General features: G+C 47.2%; 1 protein-coding gene across 2 annotated transcripts in view; it reads right to left on the minus strand.

Moving 5' to 3' along the window:
- LOC135811525 (protein virilizer homolog) overlaps positions 1–20,000 on the minus strand; it is a 51,559-nt gene that overhangs the window by 15,530 nt on the left and 16,029 nt on the right. For both annotated transcript variants that reach the window (XM_065324771.1, XM_065324767.1), the window contains exons 14-28: positions 15,877–16,005; positions 15,197–15,259; positions 14,821–14,923; positions 14,127–14,233; positions 12,958–13,043; positions 12,205–12,351; positions 11,724–11,816; positions 10,830–10,902; positions 9,550–9,617; positions 8,660–8,719; positions 7,196–7,304; positions 6,493–6,625; positions 5,252–5,341; positions 3,450–3,549; positions 3,121–3,192 (exon numbers count right to left, since the gene is read on the minus strand). In XM_065324771.1, the coding sequence (XP_065180843.1) occupies positions 3,121–3,192; positions 3,450–3,549; positions 5,252–5,341; positions 6,493–6,625; positions 7,196–7,304; positions 8,660–8,719; positions 9,550–9,617; positions 10,830–10,902; positions 11,724–11,816; positions 12,205–12,351; positions 12,958–13,043; positions 14,127–14,233; positions 14,821–14,923; positions 15,197–15,259; positions 15,877–16,005 (1,433 nt within the window). The remainder of the gene's footprint in view (positions 1–3,120; positions 3,193–3,449; positions 3,550–5,251; positions 5,342–6,492; positions 6,626–7,195; positions 7,305–8,659; positions 8,720–9,549; positions 9,618–10,829; positions 10,903–11,723; positions 11,817–12,204; positions 12,352–12,957; positions 13,044–14,126; positions 14,234–14,820; positions 14,924–15,196; positions 15,260–15,876; positions 16,006–20,000) is intronic.

Here is a 20,000-nt window from a genome sequence, read left to right on the forward strand (position 1 = left end):
GGCCTTATAAAAGCACGGATGACCGCGATTGGCCCATATGTTGTAGTCTTTTGGAAGCCGAGTCGACTGGTTTTGGTCCGAAAAGGCTGCGATGCAGCGCTCCTCCTTTATTCCCAATCGAACATGGTTGAACAAGCGGTCACGTGCTCCTGGGGGCCCAAATCACCTGGTCACCGCGCCAGCAGGTGACAACTTTCACACCAAGGTTCAACTCGAGTTCAACTCGAGTGACAGGACTGCACCCAAAAAAGGTCAAACACGCTAGTAAGTTGTACCCTGTAGGCACGGTGACCAGGTGACTGGTGTACGCAGGAGCACGTGACCGCTTGTTCAACCATGTTCGATTGGGAATAAGGGCCGAACGCTGCATCGCAGCCTTTTCGGACCAAAACCAGTCGACTCAGCGTCCAAAAGACTACAACATATGGGCCAATCGCGGTCACCCGTGCTTTTATAAGAACGAAATGGCGCTTTTAGTGACATTTTGCATACAAATCCCCATCTAGTAGGGCACAGTCACCCAGTTTCGGTGGAAGTGCGCGAGTTCGATTGGGATTAAAGTAGGAAGGGAGCGTCTCAGCTTCCTCGGACCAAGACCATTCGACTCAGCACCCCGAAGACTACAACTGGTGAAATTTTGATGTTTGCCTTAACTTCCCCTTTAACACTCAGAGGACTTTAAGATTGGGCAGAGGGGTTCATCCAAAATGCAGCACTGTAGCAGACTTCACTGCTCGTTCGAACGGCAAGCGTGTCTGGTCGACTCGCTCCCACATGCGGTGAATTCACACCAGCATGTGAGTTCATGACGGACAAGATGGCATGCGATAGTATGTAGAGGGTACTTAAAACCAACACTGTACTGCGTGCCGAGCAGCCAACTGCTAAACTGGATGCCACTATAGTGATAGACAGTGAAATTTGCCCCGACAATGAATGTAGTGCCAGCGCACTCAAGTACACAGCCTGGTATCAGTAAGGTCCATTTCAAAAATATAGACGCATGGTATTTTTGAAATAAATATTTCAAATTTGGCTGAAGCTTTTTGAGAATTTTTTCGGAATATTGCTCAGGTCCTCCCCGCAATTACTCTCATTTAGATTCTAAGCGATCGGATAGCAAACGCACAAAGTGATCTCAGATTATATATGGGGTATAGATGCTGGCCTAACGGTTTTTTTGAAATCACGCGTCTATATTTTTGAAACGCACTGTTTAGTCCATCAGCCAGTGGTGCCAAAGTGAGTCCCCTGTTGCACTTACAAATCGAACACCTGGAACTGACATCAATCGACAGCAAAAGCATCACTGAATCCGACCTGCCTACTTTCCCTGGCGAAACTCTTGCACTCCTTTTGCAGTGCGCCTTGGAAGTTCGACAAATTTCTTCTTCTTCATCAACCATTACGAGGTTTTCCATCCGTTTTATCATGACATCCAATGCGTCTTCTGTGAAAAACGTGGAGTTTTGTCAACGGTTGGTGTGGTTTTCCGTGGCGATCGACCTAAAATCGCGAAATAAATCGCCGTCGATTTGAGCAGAGGTGAGTTGGCTTGGAGCACGTACAGATTCGAAAAATATGTGTACATGCGCACCGGGAAGAAGATGAAGATGCTCTCCATTTTCAAATAACTAATTCAAAAAACTACATGACTATTGTACTGCAATTGTTGTAGTTACTTGTTTGCAACTACAATGGTATGAAGAAGATAATCAAGCGAGGTACAGAGGGATTGATGGCTGATCAAAGCCCAAGGGACCAGCCCGAGGGCTTTGATCAGTCATCAAGCCCGACTGTACCTCGCTTGAATATGCTTCAGACGATCCCCAACAATTTTTTTGATTTTGAATTCAATCGCTTTATTCTTTGGGTGATCTCGAGTGTGGTCAAGAGTACATAAACCAGTACTCTTGGTGTGGTAGATAGTACTTCGAAGTAGTACAACTGTAACTGTACTACTACCTGGTTGCAACATGTTCAAAGCAGCCTTGCCTTTATTTCAACTGTTTGCTGTCAGCATCCAGAGCCATGGCGTTTGCTAGTTGGTCGTAATGGAGAAGAGAACTGCAGGGCATTCACTCGATGTACAACATCCATCGCCGCAGATTCCTTACTTTTAGCTCTCCACGTTCCTTATTTTTCCAGGGATCAGGACCTTCCCGGGGTGATTCCATTCAGGGTGGAAGCGTAGATCACTTTTGCCAAACAGTAAAAACTACGCTTCAAACCTGCTTGACATGACTCGGGGTGCATACTTCGGAAACCCGAAGGTGGATGATGTTCAATACTAGCTCATTGTAATCTTCCTGAAGGTATGTATTCGGATGCTCAATTAAATAGAACAGTGAAAGAGATGTGTAACGGAACAACACTCTACACGTAGGCGAACAACAATTTTATTGTAATTTGAATCCAGGCACACGTGTAATACGGAAACTGCAATGGTTTACACTGCAAATCTTCTCGATTTGCAAGATTTGTCCCGTAATTCACAAAAATCTGAAAGTTCATTCCTGAAACGCGCATGGCACTGATTGGAGATTGGGTTTAGGTCACAACAATGGCTGTCGATGAAATGCCAAAAATGGTCACTTTGTCGGCTTCCCCTTGCAGAGCGTGCAAGTCGTTTACTCTTTTTATTTGCGGATTCGGTGTACAGGGTACCTAAACTCCCCATTGAGGCCAAAATCAAGTATTCGATTTCTAAGTGCAACAGGGTGCTTGAATTTGACGACTTCTGAGTTCTTGGCTGATGGACTAGTTGTGCTTGGAGCGTGCATGACCCGGTGTGATTTTTACTCACAGGGAAGAATATCACCATCCAGGACTACTATACTGCACAGCAACAGCCCCATTAATTTAAATGCTCGCCTTACAAAAAAGGGCTTCTAAGGACAAACCTATACAACACACAGATGAAAGAGTGAGGGTCCAATTGGAATCTGTTGTGACGTAAAGTTTCACGCCCAAGCAATCGTCAGACATCTGTGTTTCCGGCAGTTTGCCAAACTTTACATTGCCAAACTATGTACCTGCATCTTCTGCTGCTAGATAATAGATGTCTTGTTCCAGATTTGGAGGTTCAAAATGAGGGGATTTCCCTGTAGTGGCTCTCACCTGTTGTAAGCTAAGCTTGCCAGTGGTATTGCTGGTCAGTGTTAGCGGGTCAAGCAACGCCTGCAAGATGGACTGCAACACAAACGTGCACACGCACGTACACACACACACGCGCACACACACGCGCACACACACACACACAAGCAACGACAAGACGAGGTGACAGAACATTGTACAAACACATGCCATGACAATTAGACTCGTGTGAATACGTGCATGATCTGTTTCGTTTTGCACAAGTCAAGCACTGGCAGTCAAGCAGCGTACAAAGCACTAGACAGGGCAGATCCCTGTTGCAGCAAAGCAGCAACAAACACGCTGCAGCTCACCACTGCCAACTGGCTGACATCGCTGTTAGTGGATGACGATGACGCATCACTGAACTGGGTGATGAGTGAGTTGATGATCGCTGACGACGTCTCATCAACACTGCACAAAGCACAGCAACCAACAAACACTGTTACGTCACTACATATTCGTCACAAGAGCACACATATTATGACTTAGTCTACTAGTAGGATATCTGGAGCATGCGTGCAGGTGGTCATGGTCCTTTTCACTTTCCTTGAAGAATGAACGTCTTGTAAATCTACTGCTTGTCCATTGTGTTCGGACTGAGACTTTATCGATATCAAGAGTACATAACCAAGAGTGTGCAACTGCCTGCACAACCTCTATGCTGTGCTGCGACGGCAGAACTTCACATCACGTGACATGGTTCAAAAGGTTATGCTGGCAAACAGTGCAAAGTGACCACAAGAGAGTTGTACCCAAAGCTGGGCTGCGTACAACCCAGTATCTATCATGCACTAGAGTGCACGGGTTCATCACGTGATGTGAAGTTCTGCCGTCGCAGACCCCATAGCTGGAGTTGCACACTCTTGGGTTATGTACTCTTGTCGATATGGATACATAACAAACACCAACACCAACACCAACACCAGCATAGACACAGGAATAGCAAAGCAATACCGGTATGATAAATACTTGAAGTTGAAGTTAGTCCACGGATTAGAGGCAGCAAGAGTACATGAAAACCAGAGTGTGCAGCTCGGATGGGTTGCTGTCACGGCGAAATTCCGTGATTACATCATTTTAGTGATGTAGTGCGTACAAGCAGGATTCAAGCAGGCCTCTTTCTGCACAACTGCAGCTCAGTTGTACGCACTACGCCATTTCCCGCCTCAGATCTGGGCCAAATATGATGTAATCACGGAATTTCGCCGTGACAGACACCCATAGCAGAAAAGGCCCCAAGCTGCACACTCTGGTTTTCATGTACTCTTGGAGGCAGAGACAGTCAAGTGCCACGCCAAGGCGACGGGGAAAGCAAGCTCGAATGTTGCAAGCAATCAACTTTCTTGAAGTACAGTGAAACAGCTGTCTAAGACGACCGCTCAAGGGACCTTCAAAATGTGGTCTCTGTTGCCAGGTGGTCGCCTTATCCAGGGCCAATTGACTGGAAATAGCATCCCTTAGTCCTGGTTGCAGTGGTCTTCTAGGACAGGTGGTCGCCTTATCAGAGTGGTCGCCTTGACAGGTTTTACTGTAAGTCAATACATGTTGCCATGGCATGCTTGTCCTGATTTCGCAAGTACTGATGAGTTCATCAAGAATGACATAGTCATGAAACGTTTAGAGTGGCTGCCTAGTCCTGAGTGGGGTTTTGTCGTCCGTGTGTGAGTGTAACGGCTCTGCACCCAGTGCAATGAGCAGTGTTCAAGCAGCGGACACTGCCTTAGCACGTATGTACAGGTTACAGTCCAAAACGATGACAAGATTAATAGACACAAAGGCACACAACGAAAACCTTGGGCAAATTCCGTCGTGACTCAGAGTTTCATGGCTGAACCAAACATCAAACAATCGTCGCCTGATGATCGGTTCAGCCATGCAACTCTGAGTCACAACGGAATTTGCCCAAGGTTTTCATTGTGTGCCTTTGTGTATGCCGCTCTGCCTGAATCAGGTATTGGGCACTTTCGCAGAACCTAAGCCTACTGCCTCTGTGTGAAAAAATTAATAGAGAAACTCAATAGGTTGTGCAGTGAGAATTCCAGGCCTTGGACGATGTACTGAAGAAACGGTGCTCATTGAAACCCACATTCTGACAGTATAAATAGCAACTCACCGCAGTGCGTACAAGGCAGCCGCTTTGATGCTCGGCTGAGAGAGGAGAGATGCCAGCGGTGTTAGCACACGGCTGCTGGGTTGCCAGTTTCTACACGTTACAAGCACACATGCACGAGCACACGCACGAGCACACACACACACGGGCACACACGAGCGCACACACACACGAGCGCACACACACACGAGCGCACACACACACACGAGCGCACACACACACAAACACACAGACAGCAACACACTCCGCTTGTTTACGCGCACTACCCAGCTCAACCGTGTCTGCCTTGAGCAGCGTGAAGAAGGGCGTTCTGCTCCACAGCTCAAACAAGTTGACACGTACAACTACAGCAAGCGAAATCCAGGCTAATGTACACTTGAATAGCCACAAGTCCATTTCGATGATATCATATATATATATATATATATATTGACTGGTTTGAGGGAAAGAGACAAACGGGAAAAGTCTGAAGAAAAAATTGACTGTCACCACCAGGACTCGAACCAGGGACCCTCGCTTGTAGCCAGCGATGCTCTAACCACTGAGCTATGGTGTAGTCGTCATCCCAGCAGATCCCAGCATCGTCATCCCAGCAGATATATATATATATATACTCAATCTGCGGACAGCATGCTGTTTCGTTCTTTTTGAACTCATCAGCGCAGCACAGAGAAAATGAGGCCGAACCTGATAGCAATGGAAATAAAAATTTCCAATCAGGCCCGAACGTACCTTGCCAGAGTGCTCAAACTATATATATATGTGCAACGCTCACTGCTCTTGGAGCATTTCGATCACTCTTGGCGGGGTTTGCAGCTCTTTATAAAAATGCTTTGCTTTACGGAAACGTATTATTTTCATTGCGAAGAGCTGCGCTTCGGTCCTCTGAGCTGTGCTGATGAGCTCTAACAGAGCGAAACAGTTGCTGTCCACAGACTTGAGTATGATGACATCATCTATAATAATTATAATAAATAGATTATAATTATCATCTCTAGCACGCATGCACGTTATAATTATTATAACATGCACGCGTGCTAGAGATAGCTCAGGACATTGATGTGAGCGGTCATCAGCACTGCATGCGTACATCGGTCCGCATTTCACTCACCATCAACACCACCGTAGCAAAATCATGTGTTGAGGAAACTGATCAAATCAAATCAATGACAGTGCTTGGTAGCTCCAATACATAGTCAAAAAGGCATGAAAGAAACCCCGAGAAGTGAGAAGTCGAGACCTACCCGGTAGATGGGCTTGGCGGCAGAAGAACTTCCAGCAATGGCCGTACCACTACCAGTGCCATGCTGCTGTCGATATCCGCTAGCTGGCAGGACACACGTCGAAGCTGTTGTGCCAGGGCACCGCAACTCGTATCTGCGACAAACACACACACACACACACACACACACACACACACACACACACACACACACACACACACACACACACCATTTGACCATTTGACGCCCATCGGCAGAGGCGATGATAGCGATGCTACAACAGAAGCCATAGCAACTTGTGCTGGGATTGCACCATTCAACAGCTTGCAAGGCTGAAGAATTGACCGCCAGTATTCAGCCTGGTCTACACCACACAGCTATGAAGCTTTTTCCGGCCAGTCAATCCCTACTTTTCGGTCTTCTTTCAATTTTTTCCCACACACACATCACACCACATACGCCGACATGCACTGGCTGTTGGTAACCATCCAGGAGAATGAAAGAAAAGTCAGGAGGAGTCTAAGAAAGAGAAGAAAGACGTGTGTGACCATAGTTGTCGGGAATCGAACTTGCAACCTCTCGATTGGAAATCACTGCACATACCACTGCACCATATGGGACACACACGCGCGCACACACACACACACACGCATACAACGCACGCACACACACACACACACACACACACACACACACACACACACACAGGTGAAGCACACCATACCAGACAGTTTAGAAATCAGCTGTCGCAGTCGCATCGAGTGCAGGCCAAGCTGTGCACTCCAGAGCTGCCGCCGAGTCAGAATTTCCTCCACAACCGATTGACTGGCACCCTACGCATACCAAGAAAACAACAATGAAAGTAGTAATAAAAATGATCAGCCGCGCACTCATTCTATTCACACATCAAGGCAAAGTTGTTGGGTGGACTGAATTCCAAGAACGTTTTCTTGTGATTGTCATCAGTTGGAACAAAAAAAGTCACAGTTGTTCCACACTCAAACTAGTGTTGACGTTATACACTACATGTAACACGTGTAGTGCAAGGAACCCATTTAAAATTCTCAAAGAAGGAAAAAAGGCGGCGTATAGAGAATGACATGATGGGTCTGTTGGGAATGCCCAAGTAAAATAATAAAATACAATATACAAAATGTCCCTGCCACCATGTACAACATGCCAAAGTGGTATCATAACAAAAATCACTACAACTGCTCGACTTAAATCTGCCCCCAGTTCGTAAAAGGGTGAACAAGCTCGCATTTCCCAATCGAGCACTCTTTAGTGCAAACCAACAAACTCAAACAAACGTTATTTTAGGGTACGACCCTATACTATACCGGGCTATACCCACCGTTACCATAACAACAGGTCTGCATAGACTACCTATCTAGACATCGCATACTTGTAAATGGTCCCATCGAAAATCGCTAACTATGCTGTGCAACTCCAGGCTGAGAAGCACCAAGTTTCTTCTCATTCTACATACATTAAGGTCGAAGCAGGGGTTAAACATGGAGCTCGACGCCATATAGCAAAAAATGAATGAATATTCTGCTCTTTAACTTGCGGGAACGCTCTGAAAGCTCAAACACTCTTTTCACCCCAAGTTCATACTGGTAATCCATCCCTACTTAGAACCAGAGCGTAACACACCAGATAGGCAAGTACAGCAACAAACCAGATAGGCAAGTACAGCAACACACCAGACAGGCAAGTACAGCAACACACCAGACAGGCAAGTACAGCAACACACCAGACAGGCAAGTACAGCAACACACCAGACAGGCAAGTACAGCCACACACCAGACAGGCAAGTACAGCAACACACCAGGCAGGCAAGTACAGCAACACACCAGGCAGGCAAGTACAGCAACACGCCAGACAGGCAAGTACAGCAACACACCAGACAGGCAAGTACAGCAACACACCAGACAGGCAAGTACAGCAACACACCAGGCAGGCAAGTACAGCAACACACCAGGCAGGCAAGTACAGCAACACACCAGACAGGCAAGTACAGCAACACGCCAGACAGGCAAGTACAGCAACACACCAGACAGGCAAGTACAGCAACACACCAGACAGGCAAGTACAGCAACACACCAGACAGGTAAGTACAGCAACACACCAGGCAGGCAAGTACAAGTACAGCAATAAACTCGACAAGCCTTCATTCACTACTCACCGAAATAGGCAGGGGAAGAGGCAGCAGCTCCGACAGCAACACCAGACCACCAATGATGTTCTACACAAGAGAAGACATAGCACACAATACACACCAGGGAACACGATACACTGTAACACACAGCACACAATACACACACACACACATACCAGGGAACACGATAACGGTCGGACACCGGACATTTTCCGACCATTTTCGATTCAAATCCGGCGCTTTTTTTTACTTGAACGGACAATCTGTCCGACCGAAATAATCGAACAGCGGTGCTGGGAAAGAGAGAACGACTGAGGACCGTGGCGCTCTGCCTGGGAAGAAGTCTCAAGAAGTTAGAGCAGCAACCTGTGACAAGAGTGTTTCACAGCATGGCAGGGGGGGGGGGGGGGTGACACGCATTTACATCATGACTTGAAGCTAGTTACAAATACTGCTCTGAGCACTGTACTTCCGAAAGGAATCTCAATTTCCACGCAGAACATGATTTTTGCAGCGGAGATGGTTTCGACCGGTTGTTTGCGGAGTTGAGCTAAGCCCATTCTCTGAGCAGGAAGGTGAAAGTACCCGTGCCGATGTGAACTATCTTTGCAAGCCAGCAAGCTGCACAAAGGTTTCATGAACGACGTTGACAAACCGTGCAGTGCCTTGAAGGTTCATCTTCCTTTCATGCTTCCCCAGCACGCCACACTTGTGGCTAAACGAAGACTCCCTGGATTAAGGCTGAGGTCCGTGAAGAATCCATAAATACAAATACAAATACTAGAATGCCAGCTGAGGACGGCTTCGGGTTTTCCATCCAACATGAACAATATATTCCGTATCTTGTCGCATACTGTTTATTTTCAATAATCCATGATTGTGATATCCTTGTACTTCGAAGTATTACAATAACAAACCTGAGGGGACTTTTCCGTGAACTTTAGCAACGCATCCAGCATCATGTACCATGGACTTCTGTCTGGTGCTGCGGCAGGCAAACAAGCACAACAAGGAAAGAAGAAGACACAGAGAGAGAGAGAGAGAGAGAGAGAGAGAGAGAGAGAGAGAGAGAGAGAGAGAGAGAGAGAGAGAGAGAGAGAGAGAGAGAGAGAGAGAGAGAGAGAGAGAGAGAGAGAGAGAGAGAGAGAGAGAGAGAGAGAGAGAGAGAGAGAGAGAGAGAGACAAGAGTATTGGGAGAAAGGAAGCGGATAAACGGGCAAATCATGAGGCGATGGAGGTGAAATCCAACCATCAGACCTCGACTGGGTCTCTGTGAATTTTCTGATTTACTTCCATGTTTACATCAAGCATAGTCCTACCTATAAATTATGAAGGAAAGAAGCAGAAAAGAGCAGGGACATCTAATGGTAGGGGCCACACAAGGTGACTGCGCCAGTGGGGCAGACCAAGCTCAGCCGACAGACCGTCTCGACTGTGGACATTCCACATTGGGTGTGAATACAAGAGCTGGTCACATTGATGATGAGACGCCAACTGCAAAACAATCCCAACAGCAATCAGCATGGTGTGACTACAGCTGCAAAACGTTATCACCAGGGAGTACTAAAACCATATTTTAGGGGTTATCTCAAAAGGTTTTTGAAGTCGTTAAACAAAAATCGTTGGGGGGGGGGGGGGCAAACTGCAAGTCCACCTACACTGTACGTGTTACACGTACCTGAACGCGAGTTGTCAGATTTGTTACTACTCCCTGGTTATCACATTAGGGAGGTTTAGTCCCACGTAATCCGTGGGTACTTTACGTGTGTGTACCACATGATACTCAGTGACCCACGTACAGACGTTTTCTGATTCACGACATACCGTGTATGGAGGCTCACCCACGTTCCGCCAGAACGTGGGTGAAAATCAGAATGGAGCGCATTTTGCGAGCTGTGAGGGTGCTCAGCTGAAGAAATTTCCGAAGCACGAAATCAAAATATTCGATGAGCTTCTTATAGGCCCGGGTAACTTCGTCTTTGACCAGGTTTGGGCCTTTCGCTTCATGCTTTTGTTTGTTCCGTGTGACTAAACACAACATTGCAACGTGGATGCCCTTCATCCACTTTACGTGGATCACCCACGTACGCCTTTCCGTTACGTGGGAACTAAACCTCCCTACTATGCTAAGCAAGACAACAGTCAGTTGACAAAGAGCCTGGTACGGCCAAGGGCGGCTAGAGCAGCGCTCGCTTACCTGATGCTGCTGTGCTGCCTGCTGTAGGCAGCTTGGTGAAGGTGGTCAAGATCTGAACCACCGAAACCTGAACCTGTAACGCAAAGCAAAGTAAAATACACACACACAACAAAAATCAACGGCAGAACCAGCAACACTCAAAACGAGCCTAGCATAGCAGAAACAGTCGTATTTTCTAGGCCCAACGCAGCACCAGGCATAAGCTAAGTAAATGACAGTAAATATTACTACAGTACTGTTGTTCAATTCTTCTGCTGCTGATTCTACTCAACCGGGACCTATCGAGTCACAACCAAAGAACATAATATTATGCACTTTATCAACACGGTGCGTGCGTGTACATGTGTGTGTGTATGTGTGTGTGTGTGTGTGTGTGTGTGTGTGTGTTTGTGTATGTGTGTGTGTGTGTGTGTGTGTGTGTGTGTGTGTGTGTGTGTGTGTGTGTGTGTGCGTGCCGCTCTACTCGTGGCTTCCAAATCCATAGCGGCCAGAGATGGCTCTCTCGTCGTGCCAATTGAACATGGTCCCTGACCTCTCGGCAGACTGCCGACTTTCTGCCGTCGCTCGTCGTTCCCTGTTGTCGGCCCCGCAAGGGGACACGTGACCGCAATGGCAGTGTTTACCAGGACCAGGACCAGGACCAGGTGTGTGCGTGCGTGTGTGTGTGTGTGCGAGCAGGGGCGTCGGACACGGTACGGTCAATACGGTATTGACCTTACCACTCTTTGCCCCAGGTACCCCGTCAATCAATGAAATACACGAATCTGGGCTCGAAATTTCCAAAATTTTTGGCTCAGCCGCCCCCTCCCCCACGAGTAAATTGTACTTCAGATGGCTGACCGTACCACACTAAAATACCTTCCGACGCCCCTGGGTGTGTGTGAGTGTACTGACCTGCTGGGCAGCGGTACACAGCAAGGCTGGCTGAGCACAGCACATGATGGAGTGCAGCTGAACAATGACATTGACCACGCGCACATCTGAAAACTGAACACACGAAAATGGCAAACAAGGACGCGCACACACCAAAAGATTCAAATCACGATCCCTGGCAGCAGCCACAAGACACTAACAAGCCCACTGTGCATTGCCAAGCGTGAAATGTGTGAGCATTGCAGGCGAGTACATGTACACTGAGATCAGGGATGCATTGTTCAATACCCAACACAACCATCCCCGGGTGGCCACATAGGGTGTCGACGGTGCAAACTACGTCATTGCGCAACAGGCACTCACCAAAGTGACAAGCTCATGAGCAAAGATACTACAGAAACTACCGTTCGCAATTTTCCCTCAAACCAATAAACTATTAAATAAATGACTTATCTCAGAAAGAACATTTTTAAAGAGGAGCCTCACTAAACTGAGCACGTACCAGTATGGTTTGTGTGGTGCCCAGTTGCCGTACAAGCTCCAACAACACAGTCAGCAGGGCACACGCAGCACTGAGGAAGTGCGAGTAGGACGGATGTGACAGAAGGTGACCCTGCAGCCAGAGTGGCTCCTGGATGGCGCAGAGTTTCTGCACGAAACAGTATCAAATCATGGCAGGCGAACATGAAGTATTTCAACAAACGGCTTGCACAATGGTCTACCAGGCTGATGGAGCAGTTTAACATACTGGTATGGAAAGGATGTGATGTAAGTAATCATGCAACGCTACCCAACACACACCAGCGCATAACATGTCATTTCTACACGTATAGAGAAGGGAAACTCGGAGTTTTACACGTTAGCGATCATCAGACAGCACTGCATCTACAATAGGCGCATCGAGAGCTCTCTCTCTCTCTCTCTCTCTCTCTCTCTCTCTCTCTCTCTCTCTTCTCTCTCTCTAGCTGCCGCAACTCGCCCTGCGTGTAACACGTCACTTCTAAATACAGTCAACCTTGCGAATAACGACCCTCGATCGGGAATAAGAAAAGTGTTGTTATTCGCGAGGTTAAACATATGCAGTCAAGTGCTTGATTGGACTGAAGATAGTGTTGTTATTCGCGAGGTTGACTATACATGCACTTGTAACTATCATGGTGTTATATATCCCTGGATGTCGTATCCTATCGGAGCAGCAGTCGGTGTGCAGAGTGAATCATCCATTGCACGTCACAGGCTACCAGCTGAGACTGACCTGACAAGTAGTGATGAACACATCAACCGCATTGGCCGACAGCAGAGACAAAGAACTGGACTTCCAGCACAGCTCGCCTTTCGCATCTAGATATTGCAGTGTATTCAATCACAACACCACAAACACAATAATGTCAGCAAAAGGAGAGAGAGAGAGAGAGAGAGAGAGAGAGAGAGAGAGAGAGAGAGAGAGAGAGAGAGAGAGAGAGAGAGAGAGAGAGAGAGAGAGAGAGAGAGAGAGAGAGAGAGAGAGAGAGAGAGAGAGAGAGAGAGAGAGAGAGAGAGAGAGAGAGAGAGAGAGAGAGAGAGAGAGAGAGAGAGAGAGAGAGCAACTAAGGAGATAAACGGTTTCAGCAAGGTAATTACACACCGACAATCCAGCAAGCATATGGCCACATCCGCGCGGCTTTTGCAAGGCTTTGTCATACATGTCACATACCTCACACATGCACAGCACACTGAGTTGGATCAACACAATGAGCTACAATTATAGGATCAACACCAGAAAGTATTCATTAGCGAGGCCACAGCAAGCACTGGGTTGCCATAGTGGACACACTGAGCTGCATGCACTATGCACACTGCGCACAGTGGACGGATAACACAGTGCACATACTGTATATATGCATACATGTACCTCTAGCAGGTATGATGATGATAGCATAGCAAAGGCGGAGGGCACACCGCATGAAAAACAGTGTTCCTGACTGCAACCAGAGACCGGTTGGTTGAGTCCGGTCTTGCGACCGTTCTCTGGTTGCAGCCAGGAACATTGTTTTCCATCCAGCGTGTCCTCCGCTTTGTGCTATGCTAGCATCATCATACCTGGTAGACTACCAAGCAAGGCCTACATATAGAGTTGTATCACATGACCATTCGGGACGGCCATGTTGGTTCCAACTCCACTTGAACCCTGCATCTATGGATCACGTGATGTCGGCCATGTTGGTTCCACTGTCCACTGTGCACATGCCATGATCACTTTCTACACAAATTTAGTCACATGACTAAGGTATGAAACCAGTTACGCAATACACGTCATATAGTACGTTTGCCACCCCACATTCTTCAATATAAGGAGTTTCTGTACGCGCTTTGGGCATTTTGCCACCCCAACTGGCTCCTATATATGGCGGATTTGACGTTATCGCATAACCTCAATGTACATACCTGCACTAGCATTCGCTGGTGGACAGCACAGGTGCTGTAGCAAACGCAATGCGCTGATGATCGTGGGCAAGCTGGACAGGTGTACTGACGTCAGGTCATTCACAGAGCTACGCAGCACATAGCACATAGCGAAAAAGAGCGCACACAAAAACAGCTGAAGAGGAGCTCAAAAGAAACATGGCAGAAATAACGAAATACATGTACTTAGCAAGGCACGCAAGGAAATCGCCCCTCAAGAAAAAAGCCCACTCTCGGGTATTCTTATCAAATCATCCATTGCACAACATAATACATTCATTGGTGATCTGCTGAAGGAACAAAACACCTCGTCTGAAAGGTCTTCAATGTTCAACAGAAACGTCCTCGCTATGGTGGTGGTGGTGGTGGTGGTGGTGGTGATGGTGGTGGTGGTGGTGGCGGTGGTGATGGTGGTGGTGGTGGTGGTGGTGGCGGTGGTGATGGTGGTGGTGATGGTGGTGGTCGTGGTGGTGGCGATGAAGGGCAAGCAAAACGTAGGTCGCCCGAGAGCACCAAGTGATATGGAGGAAATAGCTACTTGCATGCAACGGCCGAGTTTGTCACAGCGTCCTCTATTCTTAGACTTCCCAGAGAAAAGGAGAGGCAAGTTGTCCCACTACCAAAACATACATGTACAGTGCTACGGAATATGTATATGATTGTCTAGCAAACATACCTCTGTACGAGATTGACTAGCGCAGTGATATGGTCAGCTGCTGGATCTTGAAGACACCGAACTGGCTCTAGCCATGCTTTCAAATCATCCTGAAGGCGACCCGCTGAAAAACAAACACACGCACACACACACACACACACACACACACACACACACACACACACACATACAGCACCAACAGACAACACCCAGGCATCTCAATAATCATGTAATCCCAACATACCTTGCACTCCAACACAGCGGCAAATCAGGGTATATGACTGGTGATGATGATGATGATGATGATGATGATGATGCATAACATGTCGGCACCTAACCTGACCGCATGCATGTACTTCAGACATAGGAAATCACCAGGGCACATCCATGAGCTAACCTGTATCCGCAACCTCCAGCAGATCCTTGCCATTGTCCCGTAAATACTTCTTATGGTCGCTTGCTAAAAGCATGCACGCACACACACACACACACACACACAACACAAGGAGGCCATCAGGATATCAAGCACAGCACACAACTGCCTTGAGCAACTAGAGCTGACAGAGCATAGCGTACTGAGTTTTTGTTGTTTGATTTTTGTTTGCACCAGTAGGGTAACTGTTGTAACTTCAACACCAAGTACCCTGGGTGGAACAAAAAGCTTCAATCAGCATTGTATACAAGTCTATGTACACACAACACTAGGTTTCATCCACCAAGCATACCGGGCCGTAGGCAGACTTCGAATGTGGGTGTTCCCCGAAACCAGTGTGACTCCAGCACATTCAGATTCAAGTGCTCATTCAGAACAGGTGACCTAGACTGCTCGGATAAGAGAGATACAAGTTCTACATGTATGTATTCTGTTTCCGGTATACCCGCCTTCTCCCGGCAGAATGGGTTAACCAAGCCATCCATTGCACAAATTTCCCTTCCTTTCTTCCTCTCTTCCTCCTCTTTCCTCCCACAGAGCCCCTCGATAGGCTTCCGGAGCTTTGGTCAATCCCTTTATAGAAATCAATCAATACATGGATGAGTGTAGAGGATCCTATGGCTAGGCTTGCATGCCGAACTCACTCTGCAGAATCATGACCAGCAACTGACGCACATAGCCGCTGGCCACAGAGCTGCTGGACTTGCCGTCCTTGCCCTTGTTGCCAGTAGCAACGCCGCCGCCGTCAGGATTGTTATTCTTGCCATCAGCCCCTGTGAAAGCAACGGCCAACAAGAGGCAAAAGAACATAGCCGTCTGCAATGGGTAGGTAGTGTGCAAAGCATTGTCACTCAGGGGTTAACATACCCGGTAGCGGGCACAACAAAGTACAGAGAAGTGGGAGTACATTGGGATTGCTTAAAGGGGAACTCCGGTCCAAAATCACCCCCATTTTTTATTGCGGAATCCATTAGAGTATGTCGTAAGTGGTAGAATGGCGAAAACCGGAAGCTTCTACGACAAGGATAACATACCTAAATTACCAATTGCAATTTTCCATATTTGGCACGAGGGGGCCCCCGCCCACCCTGTGACGTAAAACGTTCTCAGTGACCTCCAAATTTTTTTATTCAAATGGTAGACCTGCAGAAATTTTGAAAAAGGTATTCACTGTTTTTTCTTCAATCAATAACCCTTGTACTAGTATTCATTCGATCATCATGTTGGAGGAAGAGGAGACCACGGGAGGTGTGGAGGTGGACGCCACTTCGGATTCAACAACACCGAGGCCTTTTAGGTTCGAGCCGAAGCGCGCATCAGCGTCTGCGAAACTGTCTACAAGTAATATTTCTGAGACTACAAAACAGATGAACGTGAAGAGAACGCTTTGGTTGCAAGTGCTCGCGTGAGAAGCACTGCTTCATGCCGTTGCGGACAATGCAGCATGATGTGGAGCGAGGTCGAGTCGACTTGTTGCTGGGAGGTTCCTGCAGCTTTCAGTAAACGCGGCGAGCAGGAAGGGCTGCGGTGCGTCATGCAGCACTCAGAGTTTGCTGTTGTTTGCCTGCAAAAATCAGTGCTCGAGGTGGCATTGCTTTCCTTCGAAGAATTTCGGGCAAGGTGTGGACCGTGGTCAAACAGGTGAGGATTCACTGAATCGGTTTCATTATTTCCTTTCTTTCCATGTTTCATGTACCGGTACAAAGTAGATGGGAAGTGTTGTGCAATGATTTTGTGTACAGTATTCAAATTCACCAACTTCCATCACACAATCATGAAGTTCTATTGCACCCATGCCAATATAATTATACTGGTACAACGATGTCTTTCATTCATACTATTCCTAGCACTGTAAGTGTTTCAACTGTGTGTAAAAGTGATGTAAATTTGAAAAAAGGCCAAAGTGTCTTTAGTATAGTAGCCCATAGAAATATTAATTCGAATCCGAAACTATTTACTTTTACGCAATCATGAAGACACTCGTGGTATGTGTATCTACATCTCTCCAACTGTTTTGTGCAGGATTTGGAGACATGTGGCGTATAGACAATACACATGGTTCACCCATGGATACTTTGGAAGCAGCGGCGTGTGATACCGTCTTGCGTGGCATCGAAGATAAAGCAGCTGTACCAGAAGCCAATGCAGATGCGCACTGGGGCTTTGAGGAAGCAGTTGGACATGATGATGATGATGATGATGATGATAATGCTTCTTGGCCTGGTTGACGTTCACATGATCATTGGTACATGTGCATGCAGAATGTAGAAAACAGTTGACAGACACGATTTATAACTATTCTTGACTCGGGCAATATTTGTGTTTTCGGGTGGGCGCATGCTTTGCACCAATGCAGCTGCATGAACAATCTGGTAAAGTTGACAGATACAATGGCACACGACTGTACTGTGTTCGGGAGCATGGGGTTGTGCCGGTGCCGTGTGCCGTTGCGAATGCCGAGAATGGTTGTATGCACATCGTTCAACAGGTCCTTCAAGAATTTGCAGGACATTGTCGTGCAGCTTCTTGGCCACTTTGTGCTCTTGGTGTATTCCAGCCTGTACCTGAGCACACCCTCCTTGGTTTTGGCGTGCGCTCTCCCTATATTGGCATTGTGGGACAGACATGCCGACTGTACCCGTGCTCTCATGCCATTGTACGAAAAGTGGACACGTTTTGGTGCCCACTTCAGTATGACAGCATGGAAAATTTCCAGACTACAAATCATACTGTACCTTGTATTTGTGGCAGTGTAGCCATGGTAGCTGCAACCGGAAAGTAACGCAATGGAAACTTACAGATAAAGAGAACCGAAATAACACACATGATAACGTTCCATGTACATTACATCAATTCTCGACTTCACTGACTAGGATTTTGAGTAGAGGACTTTGAGTAGGACTGTACTCTGTAGTCGTTTAGAGCTACGTTCTGGACGGCACAAAATCATGCCGTTCACTTACCTCATCGTGCTCACGTTCCTGGAAGTAAATCGAAGATGGTCTGCTTTTGCTGGCAGCAGAGGTAGAGGAGCTACTAACTATTAGTATGACATGCACCGCCAAGTTTCAGGATGGCAGAGACCCTGGCTTCAAGCGTCGCTGCTGCTTCTGCTTATAGCCACCAATGCTTTGTGCAAACTCTTGTTGGAAATCTCTTTCATAGCACATCTCAGTGAAATGCTGAGTGCAGACACGATTATTTTTCGTCGGAGAAAAATCCTTCCAACATACTCTCCATAGCCAAGCTGTCGTCAGGTTCGCGTCAGCCAGAGGAAAGCCATGCTACGCAGGGCATAGCTTAAGGATTTCATTTAGCTCGGACATATGTCCTTCCGTTTCAAAATCTGTCCGGACATGCCCGGACATTTTCCACAACACATTTTCAGGGTGTTTCTTCTTCTATTTTTTTAGTAGTACTGAAGTATATTCACAATGACTCATTATGTGGACGTATCTCACACATTACGACTCGAATTTTGCGAACGCGATATGCTCCTTGCAGAGAAGGTAAGTCAGTTCAAATTTGAGTCGTGCAATAGCGGCAGCACCATCGTCCATCTTCCACAGTGCCTTCGCAATTGGAGCGAATTCGAGGGCGTTTCGAGCGGGACACTCTTGCCTGTGGAAACGATTCATTGCTCGTTTATGCATCTCCGTTCCAGCATGATCCTTGAACGCTGATGTTCTCAGGTTCTTGGATCCGGTTATGAAAGCCTCGCTGACGTTTTTACAACTGCGGACTCTGTGAACAAACTTGATTCACACGGAACACTTCAAACATTCTGCTAACAGCCGATCGTTCTTCTGCCGGTCATAAATCAGCCAGGCGGAAGGCATCGTTGTCCGAGATCCACTTATCGCAAGTAGCGGCCTTCACACCACGGACTTTTTGCCCGGCGGCAAGTCCTCTGAATCTCCCTTTCGCTTTCCAGAAGACATTCTAAAAGACTATCTGCATTCCTGGTCAGTGAAAGAGTGAAAAATAAAAGATGACATCTTCCTCTCAAGAGCGAACAACAGCACTGCAGTTCAACCCATCGATTCAAGTGCGAAGTCGACACCATGTACCAAAGGTCGAAAGTGTTGCTACAGGCGGATCAAGTAAATTTGGTGAAGTCTACGCCTGAGGCTACAGTGTAGACGTGTTAGTTGTATGATATGCAAGTCGCAGTTGGCACAAAGCTCCGAAGAAAGCCCAACTCTGCATAAAAGGTCGAAAGGTCGCTGCTCTTTTTTTTTCCTTTTTTGACCGGACACTATGTCCGGTGAAATTGAAAACGTCCGGTCAGTGGCCGAAAATGGCGGGAAAATGTCCGGTGTCCGGCCGTTAATCTATGCCCTGCTACGACAGCCCGCAGGCGCCTCTTTCTTCGTGACATTGTTGCATCCAGAGACGCAGCAGCGAGTCGTGACAATAAATCGGGCATGGCACAGAACAACAAGCACTTCAACAATGGCCAAGGACTTTTCATTCTTGCTTCAATTATTTGAAAATTTCATCTGAGTGGACCGGGCTGAGAACGTTTTACGTCACAGGGTGGGAGGGGGCCCCCTCGTGCCAAATATGGAAAATTGCAATTGGTAATTTAGGTATGTTATCCTTGTCGTAGAAGCTTCCGGTTTTCGCCATTCTACCACTTACGACATACTCTAATGGATTCCGCAATAAAAAATGGGGGTGATTTTGGACCGGAGTTCCCCTTTAAAGGGGCACTCCGGGAATTTTTTCGGTGTTGTGTTCTCTTCATGGGGGCCTTATATGGCCC

This window comes from Sycon ciliatum, chromosome 1, assembly GCF_964019385.1.
Source record: "Sycon ciliatum chromosome 1, ocSycCili1.1, whole genome shotgun sequence".
Classification (NCBI taxonomy): domain Eukaryota; kingdom Metazoa; phylum Porifera; class Calcarea; order Leucosolenida; family Sycettidae; genus Sycon; species Sycon ciliatum.